General features: G+C 32.0%; 1 protein-coding gene across 1 annotated transcript in view; it reads right to left on the reverse strand.

The window, feature by feature from the left end:
- The window catches only part of LOC111641954, an 80,606-nt gene extending 62,337 nt beyond the window's left edge, over window positions 1–18,269 (reverse strand). Inside the window, exons 1-3 of the mRNA XM_023388207.1 lie at window positions 17,999–18,269; window positions 15,759–15,834; window positions 6,906–6,997 (exon numbers count right to left, since the gene is read on the reverse strand). Coding sequence (XP_023243975.1) covers window positions 6,906–6,997; window positions 15,759–15,834; window positions 17,999–18,163 — 333 coding nt within the window. The 5' untranslated portion in view covers window positions 18,164–18,269. The remainder of the gene's footprint in view (window positions 1–6,905; window positions 6,998–15,758; window positions 15,835–17,998) is intronic.
- Between the last annotated feature and the right edge of the window lie 1,168 nt (window positions 18,270–19,437).

Raw genomic sequence — 19,437 nt, forward strand, 5'->3', positions numbered from 1 at the left:
GCGACCCAGAAGGGGGTCGCGACGGGTTTTCTGTGGGGTCGCCAACTTATGCAGTAAACTAAAACAAAATTTTCACTATAATGCAATATTTATTTTTAATGGTGTCTTGAAGTTTGAATAATTTCATATATTTTTTAAAAATTAAAATAAGTGTAATCTGGGTACGCAATTCTGTCACAGTTGGTTGAAACATGTGTTTAGAGTTTTGAGAGGAACAAATTAAATGTTGAGAATGACATGAGGTTGGCGTTAACAAAATCTCACCCGTGAATTTTGAGACTGGTTAATAACATGCAATTTCAACCATCGAATTAAATTAATTATTAAACATAATTTAAAATAAAATTATACTAAAAAACTAATTTCATTGTTTTTTTAATTACCTTATTAAAAATGCCTTTTTTAATTGTATCGGGATCGCGGGTACCTTGGCTTTTATAAAAAGGGGTCGCCACCCGAAAAAGGTTGGGAACCGTTGCTATATAGAGTACAATATTTTAGTCAATTTTTAAGTTCAAAAATGTAATTAATATCAATACTCTTTAGATTCTAAACTTCAGTTACATAGCTCAACAAAAATGAAATGTTTTGTACAAAATAGATCTTGGTGTGATCTATTTTGTACAATCAATTGTTTTCATATTTTTGAAGTGCCAATTTTAAACAGGGTCTTGAAAAAAATTTAGTCAAAGTTTTTTGTTAGCTATTTTAATTGTAAAATGTAACAATACTTGAAAATACAAATGAATTAACAACTGCTACTTTACAACTGGTTAATATTAGACAAAAATAAACACTCCAGAAAACTAAAAAACCAGCAACTGGTTTGTTAGGTTTTTGCAGTGTTTATTTTTGAACAAATGAATTTCATAAGAAATTACACAAAATGCAAATAGCAAACTTTTACAGATTTATTTTAATAAACTACAGCAGAATCTCATTTTAACAGATTGTTTGGGCCACTGAAAGTCATCTTTTGTTCCAAAAATCTATTATATCACAAACAACAATTTCTCACATATCCAGGAAAATATCCATTTTTTAACCCTCTACATATAAGAAATACCAATAATTTAAATTAATCAGTCTTGAGATTCCTATTCTTTATTCTATAGAAACATTTATGTTACAAGATCATACATTATGCTATATGTGAGATCCTATCACTATAATCAGGATGGTTAAGATTTTTAAGATAAGAAGACTAAGAGATTGCAAAATCTCCATCTACCTCAGAAGCCTGTCACCAGTTAGGATTTTGTATGCATCCCAACTCACATTTAAATGAATTATTTCTAATTAATATGATTTTTATCCAAGTAGCAAATGAAATCTAGAAGGGAGTTTTGGACCAACAATGGAAATAGAACTAGACATTTATATATATTAGTATATAATTTAAATAATTAGTTTTTTTTATTATTGTACATCATCCAAGTATATATATACACAACATATATACTAAGTGTATATGTTACTGTGAAAGACCAAAATTAGAGAATGTCGATATTCTCTGGTGAATGTCGACACATACAAAATACGTCGGTGAAAGACCGAATATTTGGTTATATTATTATACATTCGAACAATCGCCGGTGTATGTCGACAAGCACAGATAAGCTTTGGTGGAGGTCGAAATGACACCCGAGAAGCTGATGTCGACAGAGAGGCGACAGTCTGTCGCCAAATCCTTTGCGGGTAGCCGGAGGTAGGACAAGGTCTTACCTCTTTTCCCGGCAACGGTTTGGTGGAAACCACTTTATCACTGGATGGCGTTTTTGTTCTTTTGATCCCGTGAGATGAGGATCGGCTTGTCAGGTTGAGTGGGGGTCATCGGTAAGGCATCGGCAATATCTGAATAAAAAGACACCATTAACAGATCATAATCACATAATAATCAGTTCGTAATTTGTAAGGAAAAATTACTTTCCATAGATGAGAATTCTTCTCAAGAAATACTGCTGAGAGAAGCAGCTGCAGCTAATTCGAAAAGTGGAGGGCAAGGCTATATACGCTGTCATTGCAAAAAAGAAGTGTTCCACGAATAAATGCAGTTGTAAAAGAAAGGGAATCTTGTGCAATTCAAAGTGCCATAACAGTTTAAGTTGTTGCAATAAATAGATTGTATAATGTTAATCACATAATTTATGTGTAAGTTTGTTATTGTATTATTTTCTTTAATGATTTAGAATGTACTGTTTGTTTTAGGTTCAACAGTTTATTTACATGTGCTGTTACTAAAGCTTTCTCCTATTTTGACATATTAAAAAGTTGCATTTTTGTCTTAACGTAATAAAGATATTTTTATTCAACATTCACCATCAGTGCATGCTGAATGTCGACATTTGCCGGNAGAATGTACTGTTTGTTTTAGGTTCAACAGTTTATTTACATGTGCTGTTACTAAAGCTTTCTCCTATTTTGACATATTAAAAAGTTGCATTTTTGTCTTAACGTAATAAAGATATTTTTATTCAACATTCACCATCAGTGCATGCTGAATGTCGACATTTGCCGGTGTAAGTGAAAAATAATGATATTTAGCAAATATTTTATACATACACGAAACAACTGTGTGAATGCTGACATTCGCCAGATATCAGTCATTCACAGTAACATATATACAATGTCTAATATATATATATATATATATATGGTATAATACATAAATAAAAATAAACAAAGTTTCCTTTTCGACAATCTAATATTCAATTCTTTTAAACCTATCTTAAGAGAGAGAGAGAGCTTACAATGTCACAGTCAAATATAATACCTTATTTTATAAATTTTTCTATTTTCTTCTTTAGCCACTGGGACTGGCAACAACTTCTTTCTGTTCAAGTACAAACTTCTTAAAGAGTTCTGTTTCCAATTCCAGCCCTCTAGGCATTGCTATGAATACCCATTTTTAGGATATTCATCTAACCAATTATTGGAGGCTATTCAAGTCACTGAGGAGATAAGCAACAAGAAACTTCTCTTTAAAGTTGATATCAAAATCAGCATATCTCCTCAGGAACTTCCTTTAAAATTGAAAGAAAGTTTGTCTGTGACTAACATGAATGTTGCTTGTTTGACAAATTTTAAAATTTTCTATTTAACCTAAAATATTGGTCCCTAGGTTCTCACACTATATACAGTGGAACCTCGGTATACGACCTTAATCCGTTCCTGGTGTTTGGACTTATACCAAATAGGACGTATACCAAACCAACCTTTCCCATAAGAAGTAATGTAAAAATGATTAATCCGTTCTCATGTAAAAAAAGTGGCTGGCTTGAAACACCCTCGCTTTCCTGGCTAGTTCCTGCTTGATTTTTCATGAGATCAGCATGTATCTTTTTAGCTTTCTTGCAAATAATGCTTCTGATACGATGTCGCCAGTACACTTTTTCAGTTATCCAAAGCAAAAGCATTTTCTCAACATGATCTAATGTCTTCTATCTCTGTTTAGAAATTGATTTAACCCCTTTCACAACGTTAGCAGATTTAATAATGTTTTTATTTTTCACGATTGTCGATATCGTCATTCTCGGAATGCGATATGCAACAGTTAAAATCTCGAACAGACGTGCCACCTTCATATTTCTCAACAATCTCTTTTTTCAGTTCCATTGTGATTCTAGTCATTTTTTTTTAGTTTTCTGTTGCTTCTCATTTGCCTTTTTGTAATTCATGATTAATAAAAATAATAAAATTTTACTTACAAATTAAAATCAGAAAAAATTTAACAAAGCTATAAACTGTGGCACCGCGAACGTCTAGTCTGGTCTAGTATACCGATAGTGCTACTTGTTCATAGATGGCGCGTATAATTGAATTAAGTCGTATACCGAACAAAAGTCGTATACCGAGCAAAATTTGTTTCGTCCAAACAGGACGTATTCTGAATTGGACGTATTCTAAAGCAGACATATACCGAGGTACCACTGTATGTGTAAGACAAAGCTGATGGAAATTATATATACTGCAAGCACAAGAGGAGGTGAATTACATATGCTCATTAGCATTACACTTGACTTCACAATTTGTTAAAAAAACTCATCCATCTTGGTTTGTTTTGATGATGCTTTTCTGCCTATTGAATACAATGACTGTTTGATATTAGTAATGTCATGCCTGTTTATTTATGCTGAAACTCATCAAGGTTTGTCTCTGCGGTGGAAGATTGTTGTTCCTGGTGATTGGACATGGAGAAAGTGAAGACATTTTTAGTCTCTGTTACATTTTTTTTTTTTTTAAATTGTAAATCTGTCAGCCCTTTTTTATGAAATCATCAAGATCTTCACAACTTGGAAAGACTCAATTGCCTTGCTAAATTTTAGCACTACACTTGGATGCTCACTAGATGAGAATCAGAATGTTCACTAGATGGCTCCTCCTCAATCATATCAGCCTGCTGACTCTTTTTGTACAATTCTTCAATTTTACACATCCCAGATGTAACAAGTAAATCATCAAACTCTACAAATTCCTGAAACACCTAAATATTAATTAAAAGTTGAAGAAACACAAAGATTACAATAGATGAAGCTAGGAAAAAAAATATGTTATTCAGAGTTGCAAATCCATTAAGAGAAGATAAAACTATTTTAATTTAGCAGGACCTGGGAAAAGAATCTACTATTCCAAGAAATCTGTTTGTTCCAGGATCCCTTAAAATAAGACTCTATTTGTATTTCTATTTGATATAATAACACATATTTACAAAGAAATTAATACAAAAACATCAAATTTAAAAAATATATATACTTTTAATCTGAAAAGTTCATTTTTTTGTATGTTGCTCTGTTTATCCTCTGTAAAAATTAGCACCATGTTTCCCACCATTGCTAGATCCCATCTCCCTAGGTATTTCTCTCCTCCACAGTCCTGATATACTAATGACTCTATGATTATACTAACTGCTCCTAAGTTCTCAAGAAAAAGTCATACAAATGTAGGAAAATAATTTTTAACATTTTGCAGTCCAAGTTTTATATTTTTTTAAGAGCAGCTCTACATGTTGAAATTAGTTGTTCACCTTATGGTTACCTAGGACAGTGTTTCTTAACAGGGGGACCGTGGCCCCCAAGAGCTTTTTGTGAAATTATGCAAAATTTCTGCATATTTGAGTGAAAAAGGGTTTTCAACTATGGTGGATATAAAAACAAAAAATTGCAATCGATTGTAATTAGATGTCTGAATGTGGATAGCATTACATACATTAAAATGCCTCAATGTCCTTTTTCTTACTAAAATATAAATTTTTATCTATAATTTCATATCTTCTATTATCAGGACTTATTATACTGGCTTATTCTGGTATATTAAATAAAATAAAAAATTGTTTTCTGTAAAACTTTGTAGCATTATCTGTAAAGCCAGTATAATAAGTCCTGATATAGGAGTTTGATATCAAATTTCATTCATCAGAAAGCAGCTTTAAATAACTTTACCGAAGTCAAATCCATGCATTACAACTTTAGAATGATTAATTAAATTTGATAAAAAACTCCCATTAAAAAACAATTAAGCCTTAATCAAGCCTTATCAAAGACTAATTAAAATCGCGATAAAATTTTTTGTGCGGGCAAAAAATTTTGAAAAAATTTGGGGACTTAAAAAACATTCCAAAAATTAAATAAAAAAAAAAAAAAAAAAATTAAAAACTTCCCTTAAGGACCGCGTTTTATGTAACACTATGTAACTTGCCCGAGATATCTCGGGTTATGGGCTTAAGGGGTTTTATGTTGGTAAGGAGGGCTTCCCAAATATACACAAGATTTCTATTATTGCATTGTCTTAATATGGCCACTTTGCCCCACAATGGGGTATGTTGGTGTTGTAAGAGAGAGTTTGGTTTCATTCTTGAGAGTTCGGTTTCATTCTTGCCTTCCCTGATAGAATATTGATGTTCTAAAATACGATACGACAACATTCTGGTTGTCGCGCCAATATAATGGGTGCGACCTCCTGACACATTTTCCAATGGGAAAGAGTAAACCCCCAATCTTTCAAGGGTGGATATGGGATCTCTGTCATTGGACAACAACCTCCTAAGATCTGGCTGTGGAAAAACCGTCAGAAAAAAGGCATGTCACCTAAAAATATGGCAAATACGGACAGTGACTTGGCCACAAAATGATATCACGGGCAGGACTATTGTGGACTCTTTCGGAAGATGTAGTGTAGTAGCGGGAAAGAGTGATCTTTTTACCTTATTTAAGATGTAGATAAACTTGGCATTACTGTAGCCCGCCTCATTTACTGCACGGCAAATAATATTAAGCTCGGTATCAATAGCCACTTGGCTGGAAGATAAAAGAAAAGCCCTTCTTATTAAAGGTGAAATTGCCACATTGATGTAATGCTGCAGTTGAATATGCTGTAGCTGGGATTAGGGGAGGCAAATCACTGAAAAATTTTTGAGTTCAAACTGAGGCACAATATTAAAAGTAGAAAGTCAAAGTGAATGAAAAAATGACAAGTTACACATCAAATGCAAATGCAAATGCTGAGCGACTAATAATCATTAAAGTTCAGTTTTATATTTAAAAAAATTTAATGTAATTAGGAACTTTTTGTAACTTATTATTATATGTTTTATGGATGGGCAAGCAANGTTTTATATTTAAAAAAATTTAATGTAATTAGGAACTTTTTGTAACTTATTATTATATGTTTTATTACATATAATACAAAATGAATATTTCATTTATCATCATTTGATTTTAGCAACTTTAATTAAATTTGAAACACTTAATATCACTTAAAACATAAATTTTTATTAAAAATTATCAATATTATTATAATTGGTATTTCCCATGTAATAGCTTAATTTTAAATTCTAAGATAATTTTTTAAAAATAATAATAGTAATAAAAGATATTCTACTAAATATAAGTAAAGTAAATACTACTTACATTGATTGTTACAGGATTAGCTTCTAAAGCAAATTTATCAAATAAAAATACAGCAAGTTTTGCTTCTTCAAAATTCATAAAATTGGAATTTGCTATAAAATATATGAAACAAGTAATTATTTATCGTGACATCATCACAATGATGGGCTGCAATTTTTAATCATATTTTTTAGATTTATTTAATTTAAAATATGTGCTCCCCGCCTCAAATTAGTAGTGTCTTGCCCTGTACATCATACTTTTCCTTATAGCAATAGTCATGCCAGTCATCTACCTCCTTTCAGGGGAAAATTTTTGAATTGAAATAATGTGACTTCTGGTTTACATCAGAAGTTCATATATAGTTAATTGGGCCTCCTGCTCATAATCTTTCCGTATCTGGTCACAGCTTTCATCTATCTAACTCCGTTCTCGAGATTAAGGAAGGACAGACAAACGACAGTGGGAATTTATAGATCTACAAATTTTACAAATTGCAGCCAAATCAGTTAAAAAAAAAATAAATTTTCTTGAAATTAAAAAAGTTAATTAATTAAAACCTTTACTTATTTTGATTTTATGTTTAGGTAATTACAGTAGTTAGTAAAAACAGAAAATAATTTTAAAAAAATTAAATTTGTTGGTATAAGTGAAATAATTATTTTTATATAAAAGCTGTTCTAAATTTGTTTTATTGTATTTTTCTATGAACAAAGCAAGATACAATCAAAAGCCACTTAACCATATCCCCAATTGCATAATGACATGTTCAATAGAAGAGAAAGACTAGTGATTTCAAGAAAAGCCTTTCTTCTGCTCACTGTTTTACAAATATTTCTTTTTAAGTACAAAATTTATCATTTATCAACACTTCAATTAATGTGATCAATTTACAACAAACTATATATTGGTGAAACCTCTAAGCTATTTCAGACATCTGTAGGGAGTCTGCACACCTGAGTTGTCTTAGCTACTTCAGTTCTCTCTCTCCCAAAGGAGTAGTTGTTTACACAAATAGAAAAAACATGGAATAAATCTGAAACTATAGGCTATGTGAGGATCTGGATAAGGTCCAAACCCTCATCAAAATTTGCCTAAAAAATTTTGTTGAATTAGAAAAAAAACCAAGAGAGACCAAAAAATATTTTTGTTTAAAATTTATTCAACAAAAGAACTAAGATAAACAATGTAAGTCCTAAGATCAACCATCTCCAGTTGGGATTGGAATTTGGCATCAAACTCTATGTCAACATCAATCTTTCCCACAGCCTCAAATTAACTCTGAAAACTAGCAATAGACCAATCAGAAACTGTGGACAGGAAACCAAGACTAATCAAGATAGACAACTGACAGAATCAAACAGTTAAAAACCCATGTCCCAAGAACATAAGGTTCCTCTCACTCAAATTGCTCTTGAAGCTTCTTATTTCCTTTCAATCAGTTGGTTCCACATTCCTGCTTGCAAGAGCATCTCTTGTTATGTACAGTACCTTCTTTCTAGTTACTTATAAAGGTTTCTCCATTTCCTTTGGAACATACTTGTACTTGTGAGAAGTTATATCTTCAACAGGTTGTTATTTCTCTTGGTAGCACTGGAACTTATCTTGATTCAATTCATCATTCAGATGACCATCCTTCCCATCCTGTAAGGATTTCCAACCATCAGCAGCCATGTTTCTTGTAATTGCTTTGTGCCAATTGATATGCCAACAAACTAAAGCTTGACACCTGACCCATTTTCCCATCCACCCAGAGATCTAGTGAACCAAGGTGGCCAAGTCTTTTTTGTTGAAGAATACTGTTTCCACCATTCTTTCACCAGCACTCTTGCCAACCAACCTCTTAATGGACTCTTGGGGTAAGGCCAAATCAATTCCTATGAGGACTGACATTTATTCATTTAAATTTGTGCTTCGCTAAACTGTGGAAGATTTGTAAGAATAATATCTCTCTAGTAAATGATTTCCTGTCAGAGTTCTTACCTCATTGTCTGTACTGCCCCACATAAAACACGTCAACCCTCTATATCAGGGATGGCCAACACATAGACTGCGGTCGACCGCAAAGGTTTTGAAAGTAGCCCGCGAAGCTAAAGTTGAACAATTTGCTTTCACTTAAATTAATGTTTAAAAATCTTAATTTGATAATTTATTCTTACAATAATAGACTGTCTATGCAACGTACCCATACTGTTTATATTTATCCTGATGAACAATGCAAATGAATGTTAACGTATGTGCATATAAAAATCCTAAAATTGTTTGCCCATATTCATAGTCACCCGCAGACTATATTTTACCAAAAAAGTAGCCCCTAAGGGATAAAAGTTTGGCCACATCTGCTCTATATCATCCTGAGTAGTCAGTACTCTTCCTCTAAAATTGTATTGGTTGCATTTCTGCAGTCTGATATCAGGGCCACAAACAACTTTATGAGTCCTCACAACCAGTATTAATTTGGTCATCAGCAAGTCCATTTTGCTACACATCTATTGCAAACAAGAACACATGTTTGCAATCTTATGTTTACACTGTAAGAAAGCTCCAGCTTCATTCCATACCATCATATTTTATAAGTAAGTTATTTTTTAAATTCTTGGTCTGTACTGTATTCACTACAATCTTTATTGTTCAATATGATGGATAAAGTACACAACAGATGATATAATAATATATTTTTAAAGGATAAATTGAAGATTTTGGAACATTACAATAAGCTCCCAAAAAATGAGCTAAGAAAGTTTGCAGTACAGTTAAGAATCTCAGAGTGTTTATTGTGCTCATTTCTGAAGAACAAACAATCTTGAAAATGCAGCATGTTCTAATGAGAACAATCAAACTAAATGGCATCACTGTGGAAAAGATTGGGGGGTAGAAACAGCTTTGAAGTTATGATTTACAGAAGTACAACAGAAAGATATGCCAATTAAAACTCTACTCATTCATCATAAAGCCGATGATTTTGTTAAAAAATGGGCAGAGAAAATTTTACGAAACTGAAAAATGATTTTTTCACTAGAAAAACACATAAACATTGTTTACAAATTGATACACGGAGAAGAAAAAGATGCAGATTTCTCTTCAGAGAAAGATTGTCTGATGAAAGTGTGGCCTAAATTCTCTTCTGAATTTTCATCTTGTAATGTTTATAACACTGATGAAACTGGCATTTTTATTTTTATGCTATGTTTGGACATACTAATATATTTAAAAATGAATGAGTAACAGGCTGTAAAATTTCTAAAGACCATCTAATGATCATGTGTTGTATAAGCATGGCAGGAAAGGTAGACTTCATGGCAGTAGGAAAAAAAATCCCTTGTTGATTTAAGGAGATGAAAACATTACTGGTTGTTTATCATTCTAATAGCAATGCCTACATGACAAAAGCAAATTTTAATGACTGGTTACTGAAATAAAACCAGAAACTTAAGATAAGATTCATGATGGTTTTCAATTGTGTGGCACATCAAGTGATAATCAATTTAATTTAGATAAAAATTGCACATTTGCTATCCAATACCATCCATATCACTCATCCAATGATCAACCTTGTGATCAGTGTGTAATCCAAACCATGAAAGCATATTATTGTTGTGAAATGCACAGTTCAAGACATTGAAAAATGAATGCAGGAGAGCTGTCAAAAAAGATCAGTCTTCTAGATACTCTTCATTTTCTTAAACAACACTGGAACAAAGTTACATCAACCACAATTATCAATGGTTTTAAGCATGGAGATTTACTAAAGTTGCAAATGAAGATGCAGATGAAGATGAAGTGGAGGAAACAATAATGATTTAAATCCCAGCAATATATTAGTATCTGATTTCAAGGCATAGATGAAAATTGATGAAGGCACTGCACTGAAAAACTTCTTAAAGAATAAATTTGTTATGCTGTAATGAAAGAAGTGGTTACAATGCATAATACTAATGCAGGTGAAGAAAGTGACAAGGAGATTGACATAACTAACCTTCTAACAACTGCTGAAATGTGGAAAGGGCTGCAGGTCTTACCAACACAGAGTATAATGCTGATCAAACAATTTTATGATGCAATAATCATGCTTTATTGTATTGATGATTTATTATGTAAGTAATGTAGACAATTAGAACTAAATGAAATTTTATCATTTGGTAACATATAATCACTGGCCAATGAATTAGAAATAGCAGTTTAATATTTTATTGGACCACCTTTAGCTTGAATTACATCGTTTACTTGATTTGACATCGATTCTACAAGATGCTGAAGTGCTTCTAAGTCCAATGCACACCAGGCATTCACTAGACTTTCTTTTAGTTCATGTAGATTTGATGGAAGCAGACTTTGCTGACCTGTTGTTCTAATATGTCCCATATGCTCTCTATGGGGTTAAAATCTGGGCTCTGTAGTAGCCAGGGTGAGTGGCATGCTCATTGAACCACTGCTGAACAATTCTTGTGCAATGGACAGTAGCATTGTCATCAAAGAAAGAGCCATTACATGCAGGAAAAAAATGAAACATTGCAGGATGAAGTTGATCAGTAACAATGTTCAGGTACTCATTGGAAGTCACGTGACCTTCCAGGAATATCAGCGGACCAGTTCCTTTCCAACAGAACACGCCCCATACCATAACACCCCCACCAGAACCTCGATGAATTAATGAGACAAGAAGGTTCCATTGCTTCAAGGGACTCCCTCCAAACTCTGTCTACCTTCGGTACAGAATAAGCTGTACCGTGATTCATCTGACCATATTACTTTTTCCAGTCCTCAGATGTCCAATCATGACACTCGTGGTACCACTGTAGACTAGATGAACTTTCCAGTTCCTTGCAGAAATCAGGGTTTTTCATATAGTCCTGCATCTGTTCATACTGATTCACTTCCCTAAGCATAGTTTGGGTAGATGTGGGTCAGGGATGGGATTCATTAAATTCTTCCATCAATTGCTGCACAGAGAAAGTTTTTTTTTCCCACGCTAGCCTTTTCAGACAATGTTGGTCACATTCCTGATTAACAGTTTTGGAGCCTCACAGTTACTTCTTTTATACATCAACTGAGGGTTATTTTTTCACAAATTGAACACTGGGATATCTCACCTTTGAAAAAACCAGTCAGCTCTGCAGTTCTTGACATCATGACTCCAGTGAGACAGGCACCCATAATCAACCCTTTTTGAAACTCCATCAAGTCCTTTACTTTTCCCATTTTCATAAACTTAATGACCATACTGACCAATAGCATTCTTAAATAGGAGCTTATAAACACATGGTAACTCACATGACTCAAGTGTTTTGTATACAAGCTGCAAAATTACACTTACTTAATATGCATAGTGGTTTCTAATTCATTGGCCATTGAGTGTATGTTGTTTCATTTTCTACCTTTTTATTATTTTCTTCAGTTATTGTAATTATCAATTATTGTGACCACTTTGGCTTTGTCCTAACATGGTTACAATAAGCAGTATCCACTGTATTTTAATCTATCTTTTGAATATTGCATAGGTTTATTTCAACACAAGGCATGATTATTGTCATATGTATGTTTTGTTCTTCCTCCTTAATCCAGCATAATTCATTTTTGTATATGTTTGGATCCTAAACAGCAGGTCAATAATCCGTAAATTCTTTTTCTGTTGGTGTACCATGTCAATGATTGTGTCGTAGATTTGATATGTGGTTGTTAGTAGTAAAGTCTCTCATTGTGAATAAATTACTTTGTTGTTTTTATAGCATACAGATTTTGTATTGTTTGAATCTTTGAACTTAGCTGTAAGGTTTTGTTTGAAAGTGTCAATGTATTTCCATACATGTGTATTGTGTTGTTTGTGTTTTGGACATGTTTTAATTGTTTTGAATATCTTTCTAACCTCTTTTCATTAACTTTTCTAACCTATTCTTTCTAACCTCTTTCATTAACTTTTCTAACCTATTCTTTCTAACCTCTTTCATTAACTTTTCTAACCTATTCTTTCTAACCTCTTTCATTAACTTTTATAAAATATTGTGTCAGCCTACCTAACTGTGGTCTATGTCATTTATTTGTGTTTCTAGTCTTTACCAGACAGACTTAACTGTGTTTTGAATGTGCTTGTACTTTGAAACCATAGTATTTTACTAGTGATTACACCACAATAAACTAACATGTATACATCTAAGAATGCTGAATCAAGACTGTATTTTGGTAGTGTGTGTGCATTTAGATAGTGTAAAGTTCTCCCAATTGTTTTTGTGATGTTTCCACCACAGTTTGTTCAACTTTTCAGCATCAAGTAATTTCTTTACCCAAAGGGTAGCTGGTCCTTAAACCTCATTTAAATTTCCAACACATTAAACCTCATTTAAATTTCCAACACATTTTGACAAAAATGTTACATTGTATGGAAAAAATGAAGAGTGACTATGCTCAACAGTTTGATGGGAAAATGTTTATTGTGATGTATTACACATATTTCAGTTACATTAACAACTTACAGTTGGATCATAAGTACAGTACTTTCAATTTATTTTGTGCAACCTTTTGTAGATGGCAATGCCACTGTGTGAGTCTTTGAGCAGTCCAGCATCTTTGAATTTGTTCTCATACAACACAAGAATCTCTCCCCCAACAGTTTCTTCATTCCAAGCTGCCCCTAATAAACTTTTTACTGTTGACTTACCCAATTAGATTAGGAAAATTAATCGATTTTTAACCAATACCAACTAAATCATTGTATTAGGTGATAAATAGTTGTTCTTCAAAGGAATATATCCTATGTGTATATGTTTTGATGTATTGTTGATGTTATAAGTTTAAACTGTAAAGTTATATTTTTCCATGGTAGTGATGAAGATCACAACCCGGATCTCACATTTTCATGTTTATTTTGAGTATTTATGGTCTTTGTGTTGGATCTAATCATACATATTTAATAAGTGTTTATTGTAATAAGTGATAATTAATACTGTGTCTATAGCATCTTCTGTTATAGTTGTGGTTGCTATTTCTTTATGTTTTCATTAGATACTATTGTTAAGATGTCAATGAGTGTCTGATCTTCAGTGTAATCTAGTGTTTCTGTCAGTGTTGTGGAGTCAGTAGACCAAGCCCCTAACTCAGACTGATAGAATTTTTGAGAGTCCAACTCCAACATTGACTTTTAAATAATAATTTAAAATATACTTTCATTATATTAACCCAGAATGGCATTTCATCACTACCAATTGATTCATCAGGATACTTTTTAAGCATTTTTTAAATGAATCATGAGGCATTTCAATTTACATTGAAAGTACTTATCTTTTTCACAAAGTTTTTCATTATCACCACTATCATTTTCATCGTCAACCACAGACTAATACATAAAATGTTTTCCATTTGTAGTTGTAGTAAATTATTAAAAAATAGCAACTAAATTTAAGAAGTCTTAGCCATTTTGTATGAGTCTTTTGACAACAAAAATTTAGAATTTGCTAACACAGAATATATCCAAATATAAATTTTTGAAAAAAAAAAATATTAACAGTGATTAGCAATGTGTAAAGAAAGATAATGAAGTAGGAGTATCATCATAAAATATCTTACATTACAGGAGTCTTCTATAATGCCAGATAGGTTAATACTCCTATTAAGAGCATAATAAGTACATACCATATTTTTGCAAAATGACAGCATGCCAGTCTATCCAAGGAGATTATGAAATCAGATATTTTCATACGATAAAAGCTGGCTTGTCAGTTTAAGTGAAATTACACATCCTTCTCTAGAGGGTGCATTGAAAAAAAAAAAAATGCTTAAAAAAATAAACAAGTTTTTATTCTAAAACTGTGAAACTGTCAGCATTACATCAAAAACTACAGTTTATTTGTTTTCTGAAACTGTGTTTTACTTTTTATTGAGTGTTGAACACAAGATTGTGTTATTAATTAAACACTTGGCTTTTTTCCCATCTTTATTCAGTTGATATGGGTACTTCTACACTTTTCGAGCACTTAGCCCCTCATCAGTCAACATTAAACACGCCATGTACGCAAGGACATGTATACACCACAAGTTCACTTTCTTCCAATGTTAAATAGAAGCAATATATTTTATATCTTCTTATCAAAGTCGATGAATATACTTGGCTGAATTCTTTCAAATTTCTACTTTGGTGCATCACAGAGTCGGAGAAACTTCCTACAATTATATGTTTCATTTCGTCTTCTTTATAATGATGTAAAATACTCTTGGTACTTTTTTGTGTATTTTATTATTTGATTCAAAAATACAAAAATAAACATATTAAATTTAAGAAACTCGCTGTAAATTATCTCAGCTTACACCATTAACATTGGCTTTGTGTGAAATTTCAGAGGTGTTTATTTTTAAGGTTATGGTAAATGGTCAGTGTAGCCCACACTGCCTGACCATTTAGTAGTAGTAGTAGTAGTAGTACTACTACTACTACTACTACTACTACTGTCAACAAGTCATTAATTGTTTTAGTGTCTTGTGAACAAAAACTCTCTCTTGTGGATCAAAAACTCTTAGAGTAATTGAGTACTTAGAGTAATAAAAAAATAAAGAGTCAAAGTTGGTCCATTTTTACCAATCTGAATCCTCTAAAAACAAATTTGCTTCCAACTCTGACTCCCAACTCCACAACTCTAGTTTCTGCATGTTTATGTACTTGTTCTCTAACTTATTGTTTGATATGATCATGTTATCTGTGGAATAAGGTTGTTGTGTATAATTGCTCTTTAAAATTATTATTACTATTATTATTATAATTATTAAATTAATTGAAAGATTAAAACTTTATAAGTATTACATAAGTCAACAGATATTTTTCTACAATATTTCAAGAAATAAAATAGGTATTTATAAAAAGACACTATTTTAAACAAAATATATATTTACCTTCAGAAATCATAATTTTTAAAAGGTAACCATTTTTTATTCGTTCAGAAATTGGCCAAATTTGTGTCACTTTACCCTAAATTATAAATTAAAATAAACACTTATTAAAATTATGAAAAAATATAAATAATTTTGAAATACAATATAATAGATATTAATATACAGTAAGACCCAGCTTAATGTGTGGGATGTGTTCCTAGACAACAAAGCACTAAGCGAAACATTGTTAAATGGGGTCATCTAAATATATAAAATTACTTGTCCTGACTGACTGACTGATTGATTCATCACCACCCAGAGCAAACTGCTGAACCTAAAGCAGTGAAATTTGGTACACAGTTAGAATACATCATGAAAATGCACACTAAGAAGGGATTTTTCCAAATTCCCCTCCATGGGGGAGAGGGAAAGGAGCTTAACCTGACGAACAGCTTCTACTGTACTATTTTAGATGCAATTTTTTGTTTTCAAATACGTTTAGTCTTCATTGAGTACTTAGATGTATTAAATTGATTACATTTCAGACAATGTTATACAGTCGACCCCCCCTATAATTACGGTCCCTATAATTACGATTCCTATAAAACTACGAAAAAATATACGTATTTTGGAAATGTTGAGTCGGATTAGTGTAGAATCAATTAATTTTATGGAAGAAAACCTTTCAATCAGCCGTAGTCCGTAAACTTGACACGTGTCGGGTGTGATTGGAACGACTTGTAAGAAATCGGATTCCTAATAAATTGGAACGTATCTATATCTTATAGGGGGGTCGACTGTAAATATTTTTATATATTTCAATTTTTTAACCAAATGTTCGAACCGTTTTAAATTTGAATTTGTTATTGCATATTGGTTTGATTATAGAACAATTGTAAATGTTCCAGAAAATTGATCAAATTGAAAACAGTTTGTTTGATTTGCAGCAATTCTCATCATTCTCAGCAGTAGGTGTTAAATAACAATTACCATGGTTGTTGAAATACTGAATAATTTTAACATAGAATAAATAGAGATAGTGGAACACGCAACCAAAAATAAACAAATTTTACTTTAATTTTAAGTTATTTTTATATTAATTTTTATAATAATATATGTTAAATAACACATAAACATATAAACATATGCACACAGAAATTTAAAGTTCAATTTTTGTGACGAAGGTCCTGACTTTTCTGAAATTATTGTTATTTTGCAATAAAGTCACAGTTTCATTTGTCGCTTTTTTCTTTCCTTAAGTAAATGTCAGTAGCAGAAGATCGCATCCATAACACCTTGTTTTGCTTTTGCACTTCTTTCAAAATCTGAATCATTCACTAAAATTTGATCAACAATTTTAGTTATCTTATCAAACTTTTATACTAAGGAAATCTGTAGAGAACTTTTTTGGGTTCTTCATTTTCAGAATCTCTATTTTCCAGTTCCACATGGAATCCATGTTTTGCCAGTTTTTGAAGGTTGTCGTTAATAAGACTCACCATAAACCTGCAGTAACTCCTCAATATCCTGTTCATCTACATCTAGTCCTGCTGTATCGTAGGTTGACAATTTGGTCAACCTAACGATACAGCGATAGGCTCTTCTCATTGAGAATTCTTGAATACTTTCAGCCATAACTTCTTCCACACTTCATTCATGCATTTATCAGTTAGTTCTTGCAAAGCGAAGGCATCAGGGTTCCACATTTTAAGGCAAAAAATCTTACAAAGGGCACACATTGTAGTTTTCTTTACGCTTTACCGATAAATATTGTTAGAATGTCCAACCACCATGCCGGGCCGTCTGTTAAACAGACAATAATCAGAAGTCACAATTAGTGGAGCGCACAGCATAACTCCCAATCGTGCCCGGAAGTAGGCCAATTTCGGGACTACATCTCGCAAAGAATCACCAACAGAAATACGATTCCTGACTTTTTTGCTCATATGGGGCACGGTCTACGGTTGTGTAAAGGTCCCAACAGCATCACTCATCTTACAGAACGTTAGCACAGATTCTAAATTTAGAACGTTTAGAACTAAATTTGATGTAGGCCCGAGGCCAAAAACGTTCTGTATTTAGTTGATTCCAATACATATTTGTTGGAAGAGTGTGTATGGTGTTTAGTATTAATTTATGTACGTTTCAGCTTGTAAGTTATATTACTGAGTTTTAGCTTTTCTTTCAACATCAATTTAAATATTATAATTTATATTTATCTTAATTATTTAAAAAAAAAAACAAAATTATATATAACCTACAATGATATAAGAACTAATAAACTTGTCGCTTCCATTCACTTCAGAAAAGTTTAAACACATCAAATTACATGGAATCTTAGATTTTAAGAACTGAATTGCTTTAAAATCATCTGGAAACGACGTATTTGTTTCTGTTTTTCTTTTCTTGTTTGAAGAAACCGCCATTATGTCAAATATACAAATCACGCTTAGTCCTAACTCAAACGTGAAAACTGCCAACTTTCCAATTTCGTAATTCGCACATTATTCGATTTGTTCGCTTATTTTTTATTTACTAAAATGATTAATAAAGTCTGAATGCAATTAAACAATTACTGATTAAGAAATTTATTTCAAATAAAATTAATTAAATGTAAGCGTTAAAAAAAATTGAAATGCTTCGATGAATTGTTATAAATGTTTACGATAAAATCAAAATGAATAATCATTGCCGTAGATAAAAATTAGTTTATTTTTTTATTTATGATAATTATTTCCTAGTTCTAATCACTCATAATTTTTAAGAATTAACTTATATAAACGATTGTAAAAGCTTATGTATTTTCTTGAAGGATTGTTTAGTATCTTTGTTTCCTTTTTTTTTTTTTTTTTCATTTTTATCTTTTCCCGTCCTCTGAGCCCTAAAATGGCTTTTTCTTCCATATCTATCGTGGATTGATATGGATTGACGGCCTTATGGCCGAGCGGCTAGAGTGGTGTGGCAGCCTACCGCTCTGCTGATCCGGGATCGAATCATGGTTGGATTAAGAAATTCCAGGAATTTTTCGGGAATGGTCCGTCCCGGTACGTCGAGCCCCGTCTCTCACCACCCGGCCGCTCCATTGTGGGCCTGGCCGAACCCATAATGGCCTTGCTTAAAAAGGCCCTCTTAGTGCCCACAGGGCGGAAAGAGTTTTTAAAAAGTAGTGTTGGGCATAATCGATTGTAAATAGGACAGTGTACCCAACATATTTAATATTTTTTAGAATTCTGAATAGGCTCTTTTTTAAAATCTCATCTATTTTTTTATCTTTTTACAGCCAGCCGACTGAAGGGAGAAGGAGGTATTCACTAAAATGACGATTTATACAACGATTTAGAAACTAAATCACTATGGAAGACTTTATGTCATATAAATGCAGAAATCAACCATAATTCATTTAAATTTTAAACATTTTTTATTTTAAAAATTATGGTGTGTTGCAGGAATCTTATTAGATTCAAAGTGAGTCGTTAATACAACAAGGTTTAGGATAACGGAGTAAGTCGTTGATTTTTAAATGTCTACAGAATCAGTCAATTCTGGCACGCTTCTACATTAAAAAAATTGAAGTAACATAATCAAAAAATTTTATAAATTTTTATTATATTACAACATTTGTTCTTATATTTTATTTATTTTAATTAATTAAACGATTCCGGAAATTAGAAATTACTAGAGTATCTAGAAATTACTTGTT

The sequence above is a fragment of the Centruroides sculpturatus genome, unplaced genomic scaffold (assembly GCF_000671375.1).
Source record: "Centruroides sculpturatus isolate CEXI.00-Female unplaced genomic scaffold, Cexi_2.0 scaffold1547, whole genome shotgun sequence".
Taxonomy (NCBI): Eukaryota; Metazoa; Arthropoda; class Arachnida; order Scorpiones; family Buthidae; genus Centruroides; species Centruroides sculpturatus.